At 36.0% G+C, this 21,663-nt stretch overlaps 2 protein-coding genes and 3 pseudogenes across 3 annotated transcripts; 2 read left to right on the top strand and 3 right to left on the bottom strand.

Annotated features, from left to right (window-relative positions):
* Window positions 1-9,571: 9,571 nt before the first annotated feature.
* On the bottom strand, window positions 9,572-20,720 carry LOC120123288 (fructose-bisphosphate aldolase, cytoplasmic isozyme 1-like). Of its 2 annotated transcripts, XM_039142203.1 has the most exons (4): window positions 20,676-20,720; window positions 19,905-20,587; window positions 19,466-19,837; window positions 9,572-9,601 (listed from the first exon to the last, which is right to left on the bottom strand). In XM_039142203.1, the coding sequence occupies exons 1-3, from the start codon at window positions 20,701-20,703 to the stop codon at window positions 19,475-19,477; spliced, it is 1,074 nt and encodes a 357-aa protein (XP_038998134.1). In that variant the 5' UTR covers window positions 20,704-20,720; the 3' UTR covers window positions 9,572-9,601; window positions 19,466-19,474. The 2 variants fall into 2 exon arrangements, with proteins under 2 accessions (XP_038998134.1, XP_038998133.1); XM_039142202.1 differs by lacking the exon at window positions 9,572-9,601 and having other exon boundaries at window positions 19,417-19,837.
* Window positions 12,099-12,679, top strand: LOC120123393 (1-aminocyclopropane-1-carboxylate oxidase homolog 11-like). Its single transcript, XM_039142295.1, has 2 exons — window positions 12,099-12,397; window positions 12,469-12,679. The coding sequence occupies exons 1-2, from the start codon at window positions 12,099-12,101 to the stop codon at window positions 12,677-12,679; spliced, it is 510 nt and encodes a 169-aa protein (XP_038998226.1).
* On the bottom strand, window positions 13,248-14,161 carry LOC120123289 (annotated as a pseudogene).
* Window positions 14,924-17,339, top strand: LOC120123286 (annotated as a pseudogene).
* LOC120123290 lies at window positions 17,595-18,424 on the bottom strand (annotated as a pseudogene).
* Window positions 20,721-21,663: the final 943 nt, after the last annotated feature.

Raw genomic sequence — 21,663 nt, 5'->3', positions numbered from 1 at the left:
TCATTCGATGGATCAGCATTGCCAGGTCGAGTTCATAATGAGAAGAACTCATCTGAAGAAGGAAGAATAAGTTCATAATGAGAAGAACTTGTTCAACTTTTCGCTTGAATTCATCATTCGATGGATCAGCATTGCCAGGTCGAGTTCATAATGAGAAGAACTCATCTGAAGAAAGAAGAAGAAGTTCATAATGAGAAGAACTTGTTCAACTTTTCGCTTGAATTCATCATTCTATGGACCAGCATTGCCAGGGCGAGTTCATAATAAGAAGAACTCATCTGAAGAAGGAATAAGAAGTTCATAATGAGAAGAACTTGTTCAACTTTTCGCTTGAATTCATCATTCGATGGACCAGCATTGCCAGAGCGAGTTCATAATAAGAAGAACTCATCTGAAGAAGGAAGAAGAAGTTCATAATGAGAAGAACTTGTTCAACTTTTCGCTTGAATTTATCATTCGATGGACCAGCATTGCCAGGGCGAGTTCATAATAAGAAGAACTCATCTGAAGAAAGAAGAAGAAGTTCATAATGAGAAGAGCTTGTTCAACTTTTTGCTCTAATTCATCACTTGATAGATCAACATTTCCAGAGAAAGTTCATAATGAGAAGAACTTATCTGAAGAGGAAGAAGAAATTCATAATGAGAAGAATTTGTTCAACCTTTTGCCTGAATTCATCACTTGATGAATTAACTTTTCCAGAGAAAGTTCATAATGAGAACTTATCTGAAGATGAAGAAGAAGTTCATAATAAGAATAATTTGTTCAACCTTTGTTTGACTCTATCACAGAAGGAGATAGATCAACATCAACATTTCCAGAAGTGTTCATAATGAGAAGAACTCATCTGAAGAAGGAGAAGAAATTCATAATGAGAAGAATTTGTTCAACCTTGCCTTAATTTATCACATATGAATTTGAATCAATGACACCTCTTTCAAGGATCAACATTTCCAGAAGAAGTTCATGATTAGAAGAACTTGTTCAAACCTTTTGCTAGATTACATCACAGAAGGAGATGAATTGTCATCCCCAGTGAAAGATTTCATAATGAGAAGAACTTGTTCAATATTGCCCTCTTAATTAAGAGAAATCAACTGAATAAAAATTTATTGTCTTTTCGTCTTTGCCCTATTCTTGTTAACACAAGAATAAGCAAAGAGGGGCAGCTGAAGACACTAAATTTTTATCTCGTTTCTATTATTTTTATTATAATAATTATAATTATAATTATTTTATTATTATTATTAAATAATTTTATTTATTTTACAGGCCCAAATATTAAATCACAAGGCCCAATTACAAGACCCAAATATATAACCCTAATATTAATTAGGGTTTATATCCCAGTCGCCTCCTCCTCAACTATTCAGTTACTGCCGACACCTCCAACGCCAAGTGACCCAACCAGCAGCTACCGACTCCTTGCTGCCACGGCACCACCATCGTCGAAGTCTCCAGAACCGCCACGAAGCCACACACGTCGCTGCTCTAGGGGTGAGTCACCATAATAGGTTGGTGACTCACCAAAGCTTCCCCTTTTGGACTGGTCAGAGCCGAACACTGTGGTGGCTATAAAAGCCACCACCCAAACCTACAAACGGAGAGGAACGGGGACAGCAACCAACAGACTAGAGAGAGCAACTAAACAGAGAGACAAAAAACCGAGAGCAAAGATACAAAAATAGAGACCAAATCACAACAATCATCAACAAAAAAACAAAAGAAAAGGGAGGAGAAAGGCTTACCGAGGAAGCTACGACCACCAGACCTCTTCAAACGTCACAAAAAACCTTCGAAAACCGAAGGTATATTTCTTAGATTTGCTCCGATTAGGAGCCGTTTAAAAGAAAAGACCATCGGAACCGTCATTAGGACGGTCCGATCTACGTTTTAGTGTAAAAAAAATTTATTCCGACCACCGAAGGCAGTGGCCGGCGGCAGGGTCAACGCCGGCGAGCGGCTGCCGGCCGGAGAGCTTATCTCTGTTTTAGAGAGAAGCGAGAGAATTTTTCTCTCTCTCAGAGAAGAGAGAGAGAGGGAAGAGATGAGAAATGAAGCTGGCCCTTCGGGCCAGCCGATTTTGGCTTTAAATAGCCCTTCCCGAACGACGCCATTTCGGGGAGGGCTATTTGTGTAATTAAATAATTGTTAAATCCCATCCGCCATCCCTTGAATTTGTAATACTTACATTTTAGTCACTAAATCGAGTTTATAATCCTTTTAATTCAGATCTTTAATTTTAATTTTATTTATTTTAGTCCTTTGTATTAAAATAATATATTTAGGGTAAATAATAGATTTAGTCCTATAATTTTAATAATTAATATTTTAATATGAATAGTATGTTTTAATTTATTTTATTCTAATATCCGAATTTTATATAATTTTTTAGTCACTAAATTAATAAATAATAAAATAGCATGTTTAATCCATATAATTTTGATTAATTATGAATTAGATATTTAATTTTAATTTTACTATAATTTAGTCACTAATTTTAAATCTTTTCATTTATTTTATTGCTTTTAAATATATAGTTCTAATTGTATTTTTACTGTTTTAATTTTTCTTGTTTATATATTTAAATATTTTTATTATTATTATGTATTATTAAATATATATATATTAAATAATAATTTATATTTTTTTAAATAAATTATTTTAACATTTATTTGTCAATATCGAATAAAAGGGCAGTCTTAATACAACTGGATGTCCTATTCTGGTATTTTATAATTAAATATTATAAAAAATTATTATTTAATTTTATTCAAATTAATATTTATTAATATCAAAGAAAAGAGCTGTCTTAAGGCACCTAGAAGTCCTTTTCCAATATTTTTAAATATTTTTTTATATATTTTTGAAATAATAGGATTATAAATTAAATATATTTTGAATTTTTGAAATAATAGGATTATAAATTAATATCACTTGATGGATCAGCTTTTCCAGAGAAAGTTCATAATGAGAAGAACTCATTACTTGAAGGAGGAAGAAGAAATTCATAATGAGAAGAATTTGTTCAACCTTATGCTCAAATCCATCACTTGATGGATCAGTTTTTCCAGTTCGAGTTCATAATGAGAAGAATTCATCTGAAGAAGGAAGAAAAAGTTCATAATGAGAAGAACTTGTTTAACCTTTTGTTCAAATTCATCACTTGATGGATCAACATTTCCAGAGAAAGTTCGTAATAAGAAGAACTTATTTGAAGAGGAAGAAGAAGTTCACAATGAGAAGAGCTTGTTCAACCTTTTGCATAATTCTATCACAGAAGCAGATAGATTAGCATAAACCTTTCCAGAGAAAGTTCATAATAAGAAGAACTCATCTGAAAAGAAAGAAGAAGTTCAAAATAAGAAGAACTTATTCAACCTTTGAATGACTCTATCACAGAAGGAAATAGGTCAACATCCCCAGCGGAAAAGTTCATAATAAGAGAGCTAATCCAAGGAAGAATTATTTCAACATTCCCATCATAATCAAGGGAAGCCAAATGAAAAAATTATATCTTTTCGTCTTTGCTCTATTCTTGTTAACACAAGGATGAGCAAAGAGGGGCAGCTGTAGACATCAATTTTTTTTATTCTATTTTAAAATTTATTATTATTATTATAATTATAATAATTATTATTATTATTATTATTATATTAATTATATTTATTAATATTACAAAACCCAAATCGAGGCCCAACAGACTGGCCCAAACAAAACAAAAAAACCCTAAAACCTATTTAGGTTTTATATCTCAACATTTATACACCTCATATAATACAATTCACAAAGCAACACACATAACATCACATACACTTTATTTATATTATCTCTTTTAATAGCCCATGTACACTTTTGAGAACTTAAGGTATGTGAGTACATTGAGGTTGTGCACAAATGTTGTCACCACAACTCGTATAATTTGCACTGAGTGCCATATAAAATGTCCCGAAGGACCACATAGAATTGTCCCTAAGGACCACATAGAATTGTCCCGAAAGACCACATATATGTTCCAAAAGACCACATATATGTCCCGAAGGACAGCGTAAAACTCTCGACTCTTGGCATGCCAACTATACCCTAGCACTCATATCACATAACAGGGCATTCTCATTTATATTTGTCATATAATCACATAGTCACACAAATCATCACATAACTTTTACCATTTCACATGTAGTCACATGGGTCATGTCTCATAACATATATCACAAGTGAATATAATCACTTATATCGTATCATATAACTTATGTTACATAGGCATATAACTTATGGTCACTTAGATAATTGTATTATAACACATATCACACAAGTTCATGTCACATATCATGTAATGCAAACTAGACATATTCACACAGTATAAATCATAATCATGTTTCTACTCATGCAATCATGTATTCAAAATATCAGAAACATACTTGTCACAAGTCTAGTTTCCATATAGCAATACATTTATTCTAAAAGTACACACTCACCTTGGCCTCAATAGTCAAAAGAGCACTTATAGCTCTTATTTTGCTGACTCGTCCAAAAATTGACTTCGTTCAATGTCTACACAAGAACAATCGAATATAAATATCGGAGTTCAATTCGCTTATAACCAATCAATATAACTTAAGCTAAAAGAAACTCTTAATTTAGCATTTCAGGCTCAATAGTATCGATACTTCCACTATAGTACCGATACTACTCTTCTATGGTATCGATACCCCCCTTCGGTACCGATACCATTTTGACGTTCTGGAATTCATCTTTAAAATGGTACCGATACTTGCTCAATGGTATCGATACCCCTATTATCGATACTACTCATTCGGTATTGATACTCATTGAATAGTTTATCAACTTTTGGCTTACGGTATCGATATTGTTCATCTAGTATCGATACACATACCTAAATATCATTCATTTTCTCTTTGAAGTATCGGTACTGAATGAACAATATCGATACCCCTTGCCCAAAATTTCTTATTTTAACCCGAGAATTAACTAAACTTACATAAACTTCATACTTGGAACTCCTTTCATTACTTCAAATTCAACTATACTCACTTATGCCATCTTATATCACTTGAACACATCATAATATTCAATATCTCACCATAATACTTAAACTCAAGAATTATACCAAATATTCAACATGTTTTAAATCCTTTTCTAACACTTTAGGTTTCTTATTCCAGATTATGACAAGTCAGATTTCACTTCAAAACTTATTTATGAACTCTTTCTTAAGAATTCCCTTAAAAACTCTTTACCTTCAATCTTTCACAACTTATTCATCTTTGAGTTTTAAGTTACCTTAAGCTTTCCTTAAGCTTTCTTATCATCCCAAGAATCAAAATTCAACTTTAAAATGAAAGGAATAATCATTTGAAACCAACTTACCTTACTCATGAGTCACGGGAAGAGAAGAAGAAGATAGTTGAACCCCAAAACTCTCCATATTTTTCTTTCCCTTTTTCCTCTTCAATCCCCACGTGTTTTATATCCCACAAAAGGAAAAATAAAAATATTTCTTATGAAAAGACCATAATACGCTTCCACTAATCCAAATTTGATATAAAATCCTACACAAAATTCCATAATAAATCCCTAAACTTTTTAAAATATTCCAATCAAACCACTAAGTTTTGAATTCTTACATTTTGGTCACTGACCCGATTTTTGGGATGTTACATAAATTCTTCATTTTCCTTCAAGAAGCAGCTTCAATCTGATTACACAATCGTATATTTCGAAGGTGAGTTGATTTTTTTGAATCGAAGCATCAATTATTTCTTTAATTTCGAATGGGTTTTAGATTAAGTTTTGTTAAATGTTTTGGGTTTGTGTGGGTATCAAATGAGTTTTGTAGATTGTATGAATGGGTTGTTCAGAGTTCTTGAACATTGCTGCATACTTTTATTCAAAATGATTTATTCTGTGGGTTTGTGTTTTAAGCATAAATTTTAGTTTTTATTTGGTTTAGTTCGAAATGAACATTGTTTTGTGAATTGACTTAATTTAATAATTAATCTTGTTTGTATGTTTTGGGTTTTAGTAGAAATTGTCTAATGGACAGGTTCGAATCTCCAACCATCGTTAGTTCTTCTCAACGACATTTCGTGTACGACGGTGAACCAAAAAAGTGTTATTGCAATAAATTAGCACCCAAGGAAATTTCATGGAGTGATTTAAACCCCGGAATAAGGTATTACAATTGCTCAAATTTTCCGGTAAGAATATGTTTATAATGACTTTGTATTTGTTAGCTTGAGATAAAGAATTCTTGTACGATAAAGTGTTATTGAATATATCAATTGATAACAAATATGTTTTTCCCTTATTGTAGCACGGTTGTAGGTATTTTGAATGGTATGATGGTAGCATGCCAGAGAGAAAAAATTACTTACTACGAAAATAACGTGAGAGTGAGCGAAATTTAACGAAAGAGAATACAAGACTTAGAAGACAAATTACAAGTTGTTCACTTACTTCTACTACTCAAATGAATAATGTGTTGTTGGAACAGAGTGGAAGTGAAAGTGTTCAAAGCAAAGTGAAAGAAATTGGAAGTGTGCAAAGTAAATACAATGAAAATGAATTAAAGCAAAAGATTAAAAGCAAAAGATTAAGAGCTTGAAGGAAAAATCTAAAACAATGAAGAAAGAAAATGAATTTTATAAGACAATGTGTATTTGCTCAATGGTGTGTGTCATATGTATATATTTGGTAATTGTACATGCAATAGCACTTTAGGTGTTTTGTTAAAGATTAAGTGATTATGTATGTCTATTATTAAGTGTTTGTCTATTACTTATTAAGAACAAATGACTAAGTTTAGTGTTTTCTATTCTCTTGACAAGTTAATTCAAAAATTTTATTTTCTTCATATATATATATATATATATATATATAACTTACCTTCACATTTTCCTATTTCCAAAATGTTACCCTAGCCTGAGCCAAGAAACTATTGAAACATCCCAAGAAATTTATTGTGTGTTGTATTTAACATAACTCGCATTAAACAAAATGTGAAGTATGTAAATTTTCAGCCCAAATCGCAAGTGTTTATAAGCATGATCGAAGTATATTTTCGGGCAATTAATCTCAATATTTTCGTAATTTATAAGACTAGAGGCCTAGTATGAGAATTTATCTTTCAGTTGAGGTAAATATCGAGATATATGAGATATTGTAAACGAGTTAAAAATCGCGTTTAAATTGGTTCCAAAGTTTGTTTTATGTATGAAGAAAATGTTAAAATGTTTTGATAGGCATGTTTGAGGGTTTTTTGGGTAGTTAATCTAACAAATTAGTAATCTATAAGATTAGAGGCCTAATATTGTAACTTATCTTTCGATTATGATAATATCGTCATATACGATACATTGTAAGTAGAGTAAAAATCGTGTTCAAAATGGTTCCAAAGTTTGGTTTTCTACATGAAGAAGAAGCGAACATGGCTTAATAGGCATGGTCGGAGAGTATTTTCGAGAAGTTAATCTAAAATTTTTCGCCATTTATAAGATTAAAGGCGTAAAATTGATACTTAAATTGAGGCTAGTATTAGCACATACGAGACATTCTAAGTAGTGTAAAAAGCAAGCAATGTAAAAAACACGTTCAAAATGTTTCAAAACAAAAAAAATGAAAACTAATGAATTTTATTTTGTTTATTACAAAAGTAGTACATAATTTCAACTTTCTAGTTCTTTCTTTATGTTCAACTAAATCCTTGTCACAGTAATTCCTAATCACAAAATTAAAATAACATAAAATAATATAATAATAAATATAATACCAAAAAGGCATAATGCAAACAAATACCGCTAATGTTTGACAGTATATGCAATTTTATCCCTCTTGTTTTTTTGAAACATTTGATCCCACAACGTTTTATTTTAATTCAAAAGAATCCCCCGTTAGATGGAAACCGTTAGTCAACTGACGGTCAACGCCTCCAGCTGACTAAGCAAGCACATGTGGACACAAATGATGGCGTGGCGTGTCCACATCACTAATGTATGCTGATGTGGAATTGACACGTCAACCTTTTTTTGTTAAAAAATTAATTTTAATGAGAATTTTTTGCTATAAGAGAGCGACATGTGTCTCTCTCATATTGGGGCGTATTGAAAAGAATGAATAAAAACCAACTACTTGCGTAGAAGGGGACTTAAACCTGGGGCAAAGACGTGAAATGAGATGCCCTTTGCCACCATGCCAAGCATACTACTCAATTTTGTAATTAAACAAAACCTTATTTAATCCATAATAAATGTTCAATTTAATTAAAGAAAATGAAACAAGCGTTTTAAATATCTCACAGGCATCTTCAAACTGATTTTTCCCAAAATATTAGAGTTTAGATACCCCAATATTTCAAATCATTTCTCCTCTCAAATTCTTCATTTTCCTTCAAGCAGCAGCTTCAATCCGATTACACAATCGTATATTTCGAAGGTGAGTTGATTTTTTTGAATCGAAGCATCAATTATTTCTTCAATTTCGAATGGATTTTCAATTAAGTTTTGATAAATGTTTTGGGGTTGTTCGGGTTTCGAATGAGTTTTGTAGATTGTATGAATGGGTTGTTCAGAGTTCTTGAACATTATTGCATACTTTTGTTCAAAATGATTTATTATATGGGTTTGTGTTTTACGCATAAATTTTAGTTTTTATTTGGTTTAGTTCGAAATGAACATTGTTTTGTGAATTGATTTAATTTAATAATTAATCTTGTTTGTATGTTTTGGGTTTCAGTAAAAATTGTCTAATGGACAGATTCAAATCTCCAACCATCGTTAGTTCTTCTCGATGACATTTCGTGTACGACGGTGAACCAAAAAAATGTTATTGCAATAAATTGACACCTAGGGAAATTTCATGGAGCGATTTAAACCCCGGAAGAAGGTATTACGGTTGCTCAAATTTTCCGGTAAGAATATGTTTATAATGACTTTGTATTAGTTAGCTTGAGATAAAGAATGCATGTACAATAAAGTGTTATTGCATATACCGATTGAAAACAAATATGTTTTCCCCTTATTGTAGCACGGTTGTAGGTATTTTGAATGGTATGATGGTAGCATTCCATAGCGAACAAATTACTTACTACGAAAATTACGTGATAGTGAGTGAAATTTAACGAAAGAGAATACAAGACTTAGAAGACATATTACAAGTTGTTCTTTTTACTTCTACTGCTCAAATGAATAGTGTGTTGTTGGAAGAGAGTGAAAGAGAAAGTGTTCAAAGCAAAGTGAAAGAAATTGGAAGTATGCAAAGTAAATACAATGAAAATGTATTAAAACGAAAGATTAAGAGCTTGAAGGAAAAATCTAAAACAATGAAGAAAGAAAAAAAAATATAAGATAATGTGTATTTGCTCAATGGAGTGTGTTATATGTATCTTTGTGGTAATTGTACTTGCAATAGCACTTTAGGTGTTTTGTTAAAGATTAAGTGTTTATATATGTCTATTATTAAATGTTTGACTTTTACTCATTAAGAACAAATGACTAAGTTTAGTGTTTTCTATTCTCTTGAGGAGTTAATTAAAAAACTTTATTTTCTTCATATATATATGTATATATATATATATATATAACTTACCTTCACATTTTCTTATTTCCAAAATGTTCTTAGGGCACAATAAACACTAATATGCATCACCACATGCTCGTAGAAGAATACCCAAAATGAATTTTTCTACTTACAGGTTTAAAGTTTTCATTATTTAATACTTAAGTTTAACCTCAGCCTTTGCTTTAGTTGACATGCATGTCAGAACATCACAGGTATTCGATTATTTAACCACTGCTTAAACTGAAGAAACCAACAAAATTGGATTGGCCTAATCGAACAAGCTAGAAAAGTAATGTGATAATCTTAAGGGGCGGGCTCTTGCCTCTTTAACAATTCAAATACAAATATTTGTGCTAAAAGGTATCTCATATCAAGTTAGGAAGATATTTTCCATACACAAAAAAAAACACAACCCAAACATATACCCTAACAAAAAAACAGCACAACAAAAGACCCACTCGATCAGACAATTCATTTATTCTTATTTGGTGCTATTGATTCATGAGTGCCCATAGGGTCCTCAGCTCTTCTCCTCTTCTTTGATGCACTTGTACCAGACTGATAACAGATCAGAAAATTAAAACATTATTTAATTTGTCGAAGAAAAGACTATTACTTATTTAATATGTTCTTACATAGAATGTTTGTTCTCCAGTCGTCAAATTTGTGTAAAGGCCTATCCTTTCGTATCTTTTTTCCTCATTGATCTATTAGAAGTAACATGGGCCTTTTGTTTCTCCTTTCATTTCCTTGATATGTGTGTTGGGTTTGATACGATCATACTTGTTGATGTTGTTGAAGAATTCTCATCCATATTGCTCTCCTACAACAAAAAAAAGTCTACTTTAAAAATCTAACATAACTTTAAATTTTACACCAAACTCAACACATTAACTCTAAATACCTAGTTTACAGTTTTAGGCTGAGTACATGATCTTTTATTATGACCTTGTCCACCATAATTTTTACAAGTCATAATAAGACCAATCCTACTAATATGTCCAGACTTGACTTTTTTTGGTTCATTTTTTGCTTCTTTCGATTTTTTAGGCCTTTAAGGCATATTTCTATTAACAGGTGGAAGAACAGGGCCAATTCTAGATTTCTTTCAATCTTGAGGCCCATTAATAAGTTGCAAAGCATATTTATATGCTTTACTGTATGTGTCTTTGTGATAATAGGAATATAAAAACTCATCTGAGTCCCCACCAGTATGCCATATTACACAACAAGCATGCAGACACGGAATCCCACATAGTTGCCACCTTCTACATGTACATGTTATTTCATTCAAGTCTACAATGTACTACTTATTCTCTTTCTTTACCTCACATTCATTATCTCCATTCCAAATCATTCTCCACTGAATGTTGTCTTTCTTCATGATGTCAATTTTTTTCTTGATTAGTGGCCCATAATTGTACTTCCATATAGTCAAGAATCTCTACTTTATAACTATTCTTGTCATTATCTTGACTCGAATCTCTTCAAGCATTGTAATGATGTTCTTATACCTTGCATCAACAATGCTCGAATTAAAAGCCTCACATAAATTATTGTCCACTATATCTGACTTAGCATTCATCATTTGAAATGCCTTGGTCCACATTTTCTCTTTTTCTCTAAACAATTCAGTAGCAAGTATGCTATCAATCTTTGACAGTGCGTCTTTGTTCTCCTCTCATTCTCTCTCAGTCGTGGACTTCACAATTTTCGAAAAGGTAAACTTATATGCTTTTGCTCTCTTCCTTCCAGTCCAATTCGCAAACATGTGTCGAGCACAATTTCGATGTTCTACTCGTGGTAGAACATCATTTACAACAATCTCAATACCCTGTCAAACAAAATTTTACTTAATTTTAGATTTTATTCAATTATCATAGAACAATATCAAAACACTGCTTGTAACTAATTTTAGTTTTCAGATAAATATCATTTTCAATTGATCTAGAATGTTGCATTAGAAATAAACAAACAAGTTTTTTTGTAGACCAATTGTAATTAGCAATTAATACTATAGTGGCAATTTGAGATATAGCAGCAAGTGATATAACAACAGCAACTCAGATTGTTAACAGTAAACTAACAACTAGCATCAAGTAAATTTAATTACCTTGTGTTGGTCATTGATGATGTTGTAGCCAAATCCATCATCCAATCCCAAGTCTGATGCCACTATACTTATAAACCAAGACTAAGAATCTGCGCTTTCACCCTCGACAGCAGCCCATGCGATAGGGTACATCTGATAATTGCCATATCTCCCAACAACAGGTAAAAGTATGCCTTTGAATGGACCCTTAAGGAAGCAACCATATAGACCGATTATAGGCCTACATCATTCTTTCCAACCTCTCTTCATAGCATCAAAGCATACCCATTATTTTTAAGAAAAGAAAATTAAAATTTTGGACCCTATTCTTAAATTTCTGGATCCGCCACTGACCGTATCTAATATTTTATCAGTGAAGAAATTTTACTATTGATGGCTTTTTTGCAGGAAGGCAACGAGTGAGTACATGAAACACATAGTGCAACTGAAGGATACATTATCTGAACTGATATCGGAGGTTTTGGGGCTAAGGAGACACTACTTGGCAAGCATTAAATGCATGGAACGTGCTCTTATTCAATGCCATTATCATCCTCCATGTCCTCAGCCTGAGCTGACCTTAGGCACATCCACCCATACCGATGCATCGTTTTTAACTATACTTTTGGAAAATAATATCGATCGACTCCAAGTTCTTCATCAGGATCAGTGGGTCAATGTGCCTTATCGCCATGGATATCTAATTGCCAATATTGGCGACCTTTTGTAGAATTTTTTACATAAGTTTATTCATCTTAAAAATTGACATCCTATAGGTCTATTTCCGGAATCTGAAGGTGCTGCGCGGCTAAGGTGGCATCCATGGAATCTGCAGGACGGATGAAGAAACTGGGAATCTTGGTAATCCCGGAATCCACCAGCCCTTTAACTCCTTCCTTGCTTTCCAAGAAAGCCTTCATTTCTTCGGCTATTAATCCCGGAATCTTTGGTACTGATCTATTGTCTGATTCTTCAAGTGACAGCTGGAACAACAGAGAAGAATGCTAATGCGCAATCTGGAGGACAGTCTTCCGGTTAGTAAATCGGAATCTCACTCATGTTATCATGCATGCTTCATTTTACTCACTCTAGAAATTCATCTAAATACGAGCTTATTATTTGGTGTTATGAAAGTCATTTGAGAGAAATGGTGATACAACCTCTTAAATTATGCATGGCAACGAAGAACAGGCTGCCGGAATTCTCTTTGGAGCTGACATACACCTCCATTTTCATTGTTCTTTTTAGTACTCAATGACAAACTTTACTCATGAAATTTCCCTACTTGATTATCCATTTGATTTGAACTGTTTATACACAATTGGCAAAAAATTGTTGCAACTCAAAGAAAACTTTTAGCACTCTGGTTTCATCAATTGAAATTCTATCCTTGTTTTTCGTTTTAACTGCAGATTTATGTACCAGAAATTTTACTGCTGCAGCAGTAAAATTGGACTTTGATTCACATAGTCATATTCAGATCAATTTGACAGAAATTCAAAGATTTGTAGTCTAAAATGCAAATTTACCACCACCTAGAATTCAATACCACCACCATTACAGTAAATTTTCATCCCAAATTTAACTTCTAACAAATGCTTTATCCTATAGATCTTGTTTTTCAATTTCCCCCCAAGAATTCAGTGTGCATAACAGTTAAAATATCCAAAATTTAAGAGCAAAAGTCAACAGATTATAAACGAAAGCAATCAAAACCTCTCTGCCAATCTGGAAGTAACTTGTCTAAGTTTTTAGTAAACTTTCCCAGCAGGGGAACCTAAAATGAGGCTGCAAAGAGAATCCCTAGCAATCTTGATGTTTCCAACAGATCCCAGTATATGAATCTTGCTGTCAGCAACGACGATTCGAGTCTTTGTAGCATTTTCAATAGCAAACTTCGTCTTACCGCCTTTCCCGGACAGTCTACCAATGGCACGAGACAAGTGTTCTCGTCTAAGCGTCTTAACATCCTTGATCTCAAAGGACTCAACATATAGCTCATCCAACCTCAAAAGGCAATGACGACATCAAAACCCAACATGAAAGCTTGGACAAAGTCTGCACACTTCTGTAGGTTACTGATATCGGGTGTATCTAATCTAGTTCAGTTCAACCTTCTGAGCTTTAAGGTTCATTCGGATGTCGATCTTCATCTGTTCATATATCGGTGTATAGATATCCATTCAGTATTTCTTCAGAGGTGAATACCTATTAGGAGGAACGATACCTTCCGAAACTGGACTCGGCCATCGGACATTTCATGAGCCTTCAGAGGCTCAAACTTCGGTTTTGGGAGAAGTGAGTTGGATTTGAGTTTAGGTTCCGATGCCACTGTTTCAGTCTCCATGGTGGTGGGTGCTTCAGTAGACATCTTTCTAATATTTCAATACAATCTATTTGAAGAATGAATCAAAGCAAATTACAACAAGTTGAAAGTTATGATTGAAGTTAAAAAATTGACAAAATACCAACATGAAGAGATTATATTAGAAATAAAAACAGTAAGAATGGGATCAAATTTTCTTAAAAATGGATCAAACCAAAACGCAAATTTCGGTACCCAAAGAACAAACTTTGCATGGAACCCAGCAAAAAAGAGAGAAAAGAACAACTTTTGGAACATTATATTATATATATGAATTCAGAGCCATAATACTGGGAAAAAAAGAAGTAAAAGGTAGAACAGATGGGTGGCCGCTGAACTGAATTTCCAAAGGCTCGAAAGAGATAACAAGGGCAGTTGGGCACAGTTTGAACTTTGAAGAAGTTTCTTTATAGAACAATGTGTGCCTCAAGCGAGCCTGGCTCGTAGCAGTCGCAGAGAGAACAACTACTGGGAATCGGAAAGGAAGAACAAGAACCTTAAAACCTAAGACCCTTTAGACTGTGTTACCAAATTGTCCTTGGAAGTTTGGGCTTTAAGCAAACTGCATGGCCACTTTTGGTCTCATGCAAAGGAAGGTTGCAGGCCAACTTGGGCTTAATTTGTCTAAACCATGGATCTCTCCCTCAGCTACGGCTATCTTAAAACCACTAGGGTTTCAAATCCAAACCCCATTTTCTATTTATTTCCTCTCCTTTTATTCTCACTTGAATCCCAATTCTCATGTTCAATCATCAATGCTAGAAAGCTAGCAAGCTCTCAACTTTACTATGTTTTCAGAAAGTATCATTTCTCTCACTGACCCAAGTTTCTAATAGACTACAAGTATCGTTTGCAAAGATTTTATACTTTGTTTTGTATGAGAATTAGAATAGAATTCTTCAGCCTATGTCTTTTGAGCAACGGAGGAACAAAAGATTTGAATTTTTTGTCATTTTATGGGGAAATCAGGGGGTAGGAAGAAGAAGGGTGGTTCAAAGTCAAACCTGGTTTCAGTTGAAAATAATTCCAGTAATAATGTTAATGGTGGTGTTGATTTGGACTCTTCTGTTCTTGAAAAGAGCCAATGAGCTCAGAGAAGAAGGCAATGTCAAGTATCAAAATAAGGACTACGTTGCTGCTCTTCAACTCTATGATAATGCTCTTAAGCTTGTCACTAAAACCCACCCTGACCGAGCCGTCTTTCACAGCAATAGAGCTGTTTGTTTGATGCAAATGAAACCGTTGATTATGCTGAGTGTAATATGGCAATTCAGGTTCAGCCTCTCTTTGTTCGAGCACTTCTTCGAAGGGCTCGAGCTTTTGAGGCAGTTGGAAAGTATGAAATGGCAATGGAGGATGTTCAAATTATTTTGGGGGCTGAACCCAATAACAAGGATGGTTTGGAGATTGCTCGGAGATTAAGCAGTGCATTGGGTCCTTGCCTGCAGGTTAAGCAGGACCTCCATAGTCGACCATCGCCAGCTGCGCTTGGGGCTTCTGCTGTTCGTGGTGCCCTAGTTGCTGGCCTTGGGCCTAGCTTACTTGCTCGGCCAGTGCCTAAGAAGACATCAGTATCACCTTCTCGAGGATCGGTTGTATCACCAAGTAATAAGTCGGATAAGCACCAAAAAACATAGCAGCTCAAACTGGTTCTAGGAACAAGATTGAGTTTCCAAAAGTTGTGCTGAAGCCTTCTAGAGGTTCTTCAAAAGCAACTGATAATCTGAATAATGATGGCCAGAGAGAACAGTCTTTGCTACTTCTATGTGTGGGCAGGTACCAGAGGTGGCAATTCAATGGAGGCCGTTGAAACTTGTTTATGATCATGACATAAGGCTTTCGCAAATGCCACTTAATTGTGCCTTCAAAGTGTTGAGAGAGATTGTGAGCAAACACTTTCCTTCGTCCAAGTCAGTTTTGATCATAGAAGGATAATGATGGAGATTTGGTGACTATTACATGCACGACAGAACTCAGATTGGCCGAGTCTTCCGTAGATGCCCTCGTTCCAATAGAGTCTGATGCGGATAAAGCCAGTGGATTTGGGATGTTGAGATTGCACATTGTTGATGTGAGTCCGGAGCAGGAGCCACCGTTACTAGAAGAAGAGGATGATAAACTTTTGGAGAGCCAGGTAACTAAGTCGGATGAAAGTTTGGCACACTCATCCCTTGGTGAATCTGTTTTGGAAGGTGTTGATACTGATATTGAAAAGACAGAGAAAGAAGCTTCAAAGGGAAAAACAATGGTGGCTTCCGAGGATCCAGAGTGCAAGGAAGTGGAGATGGATGATTTGCTGTTTGAGTTTGCTCAGCTTTTCCGCAACCATGCTGGTCTCGATCCTGATGCTCATATTGATTTGCATGAGCTTGGAATGGAGCACTGCTCAGAAGCTCTTGAGGAGACAGTTACGAGCGAGGAAGCTCAAATTCTCTTCGATAAAGCTGCTGCCAAGTTCCAGGAGGTGGTTGCATTGGCTTTCTTTAATTGGGGAAATGTTTATATGTGTGCCGCAAGGAAACAGATTCCGTTAGATGAGTCTGCAGGGGAGGAGTTAGTGTCGGAAAAACTTCAAACAGCCTACGATTGAGTTCAGGAAAAGTATTATTTGGCCAAAGAGAAGTATGCCGAAGCAATCTTAATCAAACCTGACTTTTACGAGGGGATGCTGGCATTGGGGCAGCAGCAATTCGAAATGGCCTAACTTAATTGGTCTGTCGCGCTTGCAAACAAAATAGACCTCTCGACCTGGGATCCTGCAGAAACATTTCAACTTTTCGACAGTGCGGAGGAGAAGATGAAACATGCAACAAAAATGCAACAAAAATGTGGGAGAAGTTGGAGCAGCAGAGACTTGACGAGTTGACAGATCCAAATTCAAGCAAGGAAGAGCTGTCAAAGAGAAGGAAGAGACCTGGAAACGCGGCCGAAAATGAGATACCGGGAACCGTGATTCAGGGTGAGCATTCGGCCTAGGAAGTAGCTGAACAGGCAGCTGTCATGAGATCACAAATACATCTTTTCTGGGGCAACATGTTCTTTGAACGATCTCAAGTTGAATGCAAAATAGGAATTGATGGTTGGAAAAAAAATCTCGACACCGCAGTCGAAAACTTCAAGCTTGCCGGTGCTTCTGAGCCGACATATCTACAGTTCTGAAGAATCATTGCACAAATGTAGATACAGTTGAAGGAGATGAAAAGGTCGGAGAAGAGAATCAAACATTTAACAAGTAAATATAAAACCAATGCCTCAGTAGTCCCTTACGATAGTTTTGGTGAATGAAAAGTGCATTTTTCCTCATCTGCTTGCAAATGAAACACTTGCTCATTTGGATCCCAAATTGATGAGTGTTCTACTTGAAAGAGGGTTTTAACGGTTACTGCTTAAAGCTTTAACCTGGTATTGATTCGACGCCATTGAGCTTTACAGTAAGCAACTTCATTTCATGATATTTAGCTTCAACTGAATGTTTTCATGGTAATATTACTTCAATTGAATGTTTTCATGGTAAATATTACTACTTCCGATGAACAAAGTAACTGCAAGTTACTATCATCTTACAGTACAGTACACTTTCATGGCGATATAGTTGGAAATAAACCAAATATGTAAGTTTTGCTAGGATGACAGTAGAAATTCTTGTCACCACCAACCCATACTTGGTGCGGTACCCTGGAAAATCGGTCAAATTGAACGGCACCTCTTGTATAAGCCTTAGCCCCACGGCAGCCGCCAGCCCCCGCAAATTCCAGTCTAGAAAGAAGCCATTCGATTTGTGGGTCATATGGATTTCGTCACTCTCGTTTATCATCTCCTTAGCGTTCTTGAAAAAACAGCTCATCAACAACTGATCCGACTGCAAAAGGAAAATGGGAATAAAGGTGAGATTTTTATATACGAGTTTTTGCAAAAGTGAAGATTTTTTCGGCTACTGTTTCTGGGATTCGACTGATTCGTCAGAACAAAAACCAACAAGTTGTAAATGATTCGATCGAATTTAATGGCTCAAGGTAACAATGGTTCGCCATTTCCGTTGCGTCTATACCGTGCAAAACCATACACCCTCCGGTCCTTAGTTCAAGGATATTTGCTATTGCCTTCTTATAGTTTCTGAACAAGAATCCTGCAAAATGCAAACATCTCTAGCTTCAAACTTGAGTCTTTCTTACTTATATTCAAACAATTTCCCACTTCTCACCTCTAGAGTCGAGAGAAGTGGCTACCATCCTTTGAGAACTGCAATAATGGCGTATCCATCTATCGGGGGCAAGAACTAATTGTCTTTCTTCCAGATTATCCACGTTCAAAACACATGCTGAGGGATCATGCATGTTCTCTTCAACAATATCAATGCAAGTAGAGCCGGCATTTTGATGGAATCTAAAGCTGGAGCCTCTGTCACTGTCACATCACTGGAAGAATACAAAGTATACTCATTTGAGTCCTCTAATTCGTCTTATATCTCCTCACTTCGACGAATCGAACATCTTCCAATGGATTTGAAAAATAGACCCAACAAACGTTTTCGAATGAAAGATATTATTTGACCCATTAAACCTCTTCTCCTTCTTCTTTACATGGCGTTCCAGCAAACAGAGAGCTAAGGGAATCCTGCCTGAGAAGAAGAAGATTGTGAGGGGGTTTTTCTACTGTGAGTTTATGGCCTTCGATGCGACGTTTGGTGTATTTTCTTTTATTTGAGAACTGGTGATTTCATGTTACTGCCATTTCTCAAGGGAAAAAAAGCTGATTTTCCCTCGGGAAACTTGTGTAGCTATATCATCATCACTTGTACGTTGTGAAAAACTAAAATTCTTAATTTAATGCATTAAACCTTAGAATGTTTATGTTCTTAATCCTGAATGAAACTTCATAAAATGCAACAACAAGAAACTTAACAAATCAAACCATTGAATACCTTTGACATTGATCTTGGTTTTGGCATCGAGATGCAGCTTAGATGCTATGAGAGAGAGAGAGAGAGAGAGAGAGAGAGAGAGAGAGAGAGAAGGGAAATAGTAATGAATTGCAGAGCAAAATGGCCAATGGCGAGAGAGAAAGCATGGAAACTGGGAGTGTTAAGTCATTATGGTCAACAAACTAAAGCAAAGAGGAACGAATTTCTGTATTTTTCACCTAACCCCAAATTATTCTATTTATTCCATTTGTGTAAGTACCAAAATTTCTTTTCTTTTGTTAAAGTATCGTATTTCCTGTATGTTTCAATGATTTTGACCCAAAGGCCTTGCAGATGCAGAGTGATCCATACGAGTGTTGGCATAAAGAGACACGTTAAAGCAGGTTTGGCTTCAACTCTTTTTCTCTTAATTTGGGTAAATTTTTCGAATGAATATATATTATAAAACAGTATATATTATAGTAGTAGGCCACATACTAGCTTAGAAATTAAAGAAAGTCTAAAGTACATAAACGCTTTAATACTTGTAACCCTTAACAAACAAACTCTCGGAAGCCAATCCACCGGCACTTCCACCGCTGTACTTCCCGAGTGTGGCCTCGGAGTTAGCTTTGCATCTGGACAAAAACGCTTCTTGCGCTTTCGCAACGTTCTCCTTCTTCCCTCCCCATGTCTTGAGAGTGCTCTGTTGCAGGGCTCGTCCGAAAGAGAATGACAGCGTCCATGGCTTCAACACCTCCAGTTTGTTCATCGCGTCCAGGTTAACCGTAGCTTCTTCCTCACTTTGACCTCCTGATAAGAACACTATCTCCGGCACTGCTGCCGATACGGTTCGGCGAAGTGCGGTCACCGTGTATTGTGCAATCACTTCCGTTGCAACCTGTGCGAATCAATGTAAGTGTTTTTCAGCCGTCGTGAAAATATAAGAAGCATGATCTGTACATTACCTTTGGGCTGTCGGAGCCTGGAGTGACCATATTAGGTTTCAAAAGGGTGCCCTCAAGTAAAACATGATGCTCATTCAGCGCCTTGTAAACCGCCACGAGCATGGATTCGGTGACGGTGGCACATTTCTGAATATCGTGAGGGCCATGAGTTAGCACCTCAGGCTCAACAATGGGGACCAGCCCATTTTCCTGGCAAATGATCGCGTAACGAGCCAATCCCTGCGCGTTCTGCTGTATCGACAATTCGGACGGCTCGTTGGGACCGATCTTGAGCACCGCCCGCCACTTGGAGAAACGCGCACCGGCTTTATAGTATTGCTGGCACCGCGCCCCCAATGAGTCGAACCCTTGAGTGGTGGTCTCGCCATTGGTGCCGGCTATCTCGACGGTCCCCTTCTCGACCTTGATACCCGGAACGACGTTGTTTTCTTCAAGGACTTGAACGAAGGGTTTCCCATCAAATGTTTTCTGGTAAAGCGTTTCCTCGAAAAGGATGACGCCGGAGAGGTAGGACAAGGCGTTGGGAGAGGTGAAAAGGAGCTGGCGGAGGGCTTTGCGGTTGGACTCGATGTTTTCGACGCTGATGCTGGAGAGACGCTTTCCGATAGTTCCGGTACTCTCGTGGGCCGCCAGGATACCTTTGCCTGGGGTGGCAATGTACTTGGCATTCTTGATCAGCTCCTCTGTAAATATAAATTCATGCATTAAAAAACCATATATGTAATGTACATATGAAACATGCATTTTAGACAGGAGAGAAAGAGAGTTTACCAGCATACGTGCCAACAAAAGCCGACATGATTAAGGTGGAGAAGAAGATATGAGGAAAATCCAATGGAGAACCATTCCAAAATAGATGAATATGGTGCACCGTGCACATGAAAGAATCTATAAGATGCATGGAGAAGGTTACAAGTGTCAAACGAAGAAGCCGCAGAAAATTAGGATAGTCGGATAAAGTAACTAGTGATGACTATGAGATTCCTGCACAAGTGGCACAGCTTAAATCCATCCTTACAATGCATCACAAATAGCTTATCCGTGAACCCTGTCGTTATTCAGTTGGGGGGAATCCAGAGATGGAAACTCACTTCACCCTCATCCTGTCCAAACTCTACTTCACATATCAACATCATAGCAATGCCCAAAATGTACTAAACCATACTCAGGTGAATCTGTTCCAAAACATCGGAGAGTCGGGTGGGAATGTCCAATAAAAATATGTATTCAATAGCAGGGCCGTGGCTAGATATAATGGGCCTTGTGCAAATTCTTATAATGGGGCTCTATTTTCTATAACCAATGCTTATGAAGTTTCAAACTCATTATTACTCTCCTTTGCTATCATCAACACAACAACTCAGTTATATTCATTCTAGCATGAAAAATAACTATTATATGCTTTTATAAATGAAGCTATCTATGCCAGTCGTTATTAAACCTCGTGTACATTTAATAGGACAAAGGGGGAAATGGGAGCACACTGTTTAGGTTACCAATAAATTGTAGTAACTGACAGACAAAGGAGCGCATTGTCTGCAATCACACGGAACCCAAAGTAATCGTTGCCCGCATCCAATGTTGTATTATATTAATAAGCAATATTAATACAACTGTATTACACCAAATATATTAAAAAGGGTGATGTTTTCGTGTTCCCCAAAGGCCAAAGGTCTAGTACTCTGGTTCATTACAGCAAAATTTTGAGATCCCTATTTTGTGGGATCCTGCGCCGTCGCGCAGTTTGCGCCGGCTCAGC

Source organism: Hibiscus syriacus, unplaced genomic scaffold (genome assembly GCF_006381635.1).
Source record: "Hibiscus syriacus cultivar Baekdansim isolate YM2019G1 unplaced genomic scaffold, ASM638163v2 tig00110392_pilon, whole genome shotgun sequence".
Classification (NCBI taxonomy): domain Eukaryota; kingdom Viridiplantae; phylum Streptophyta; class Magnoliopsida; order Malvales; family Malvaceae; genus Hibiscus; species Hibiscus syriacus.
This window is presented reverse-complemented; position numbering and strand designations above follow the sequence as displayed.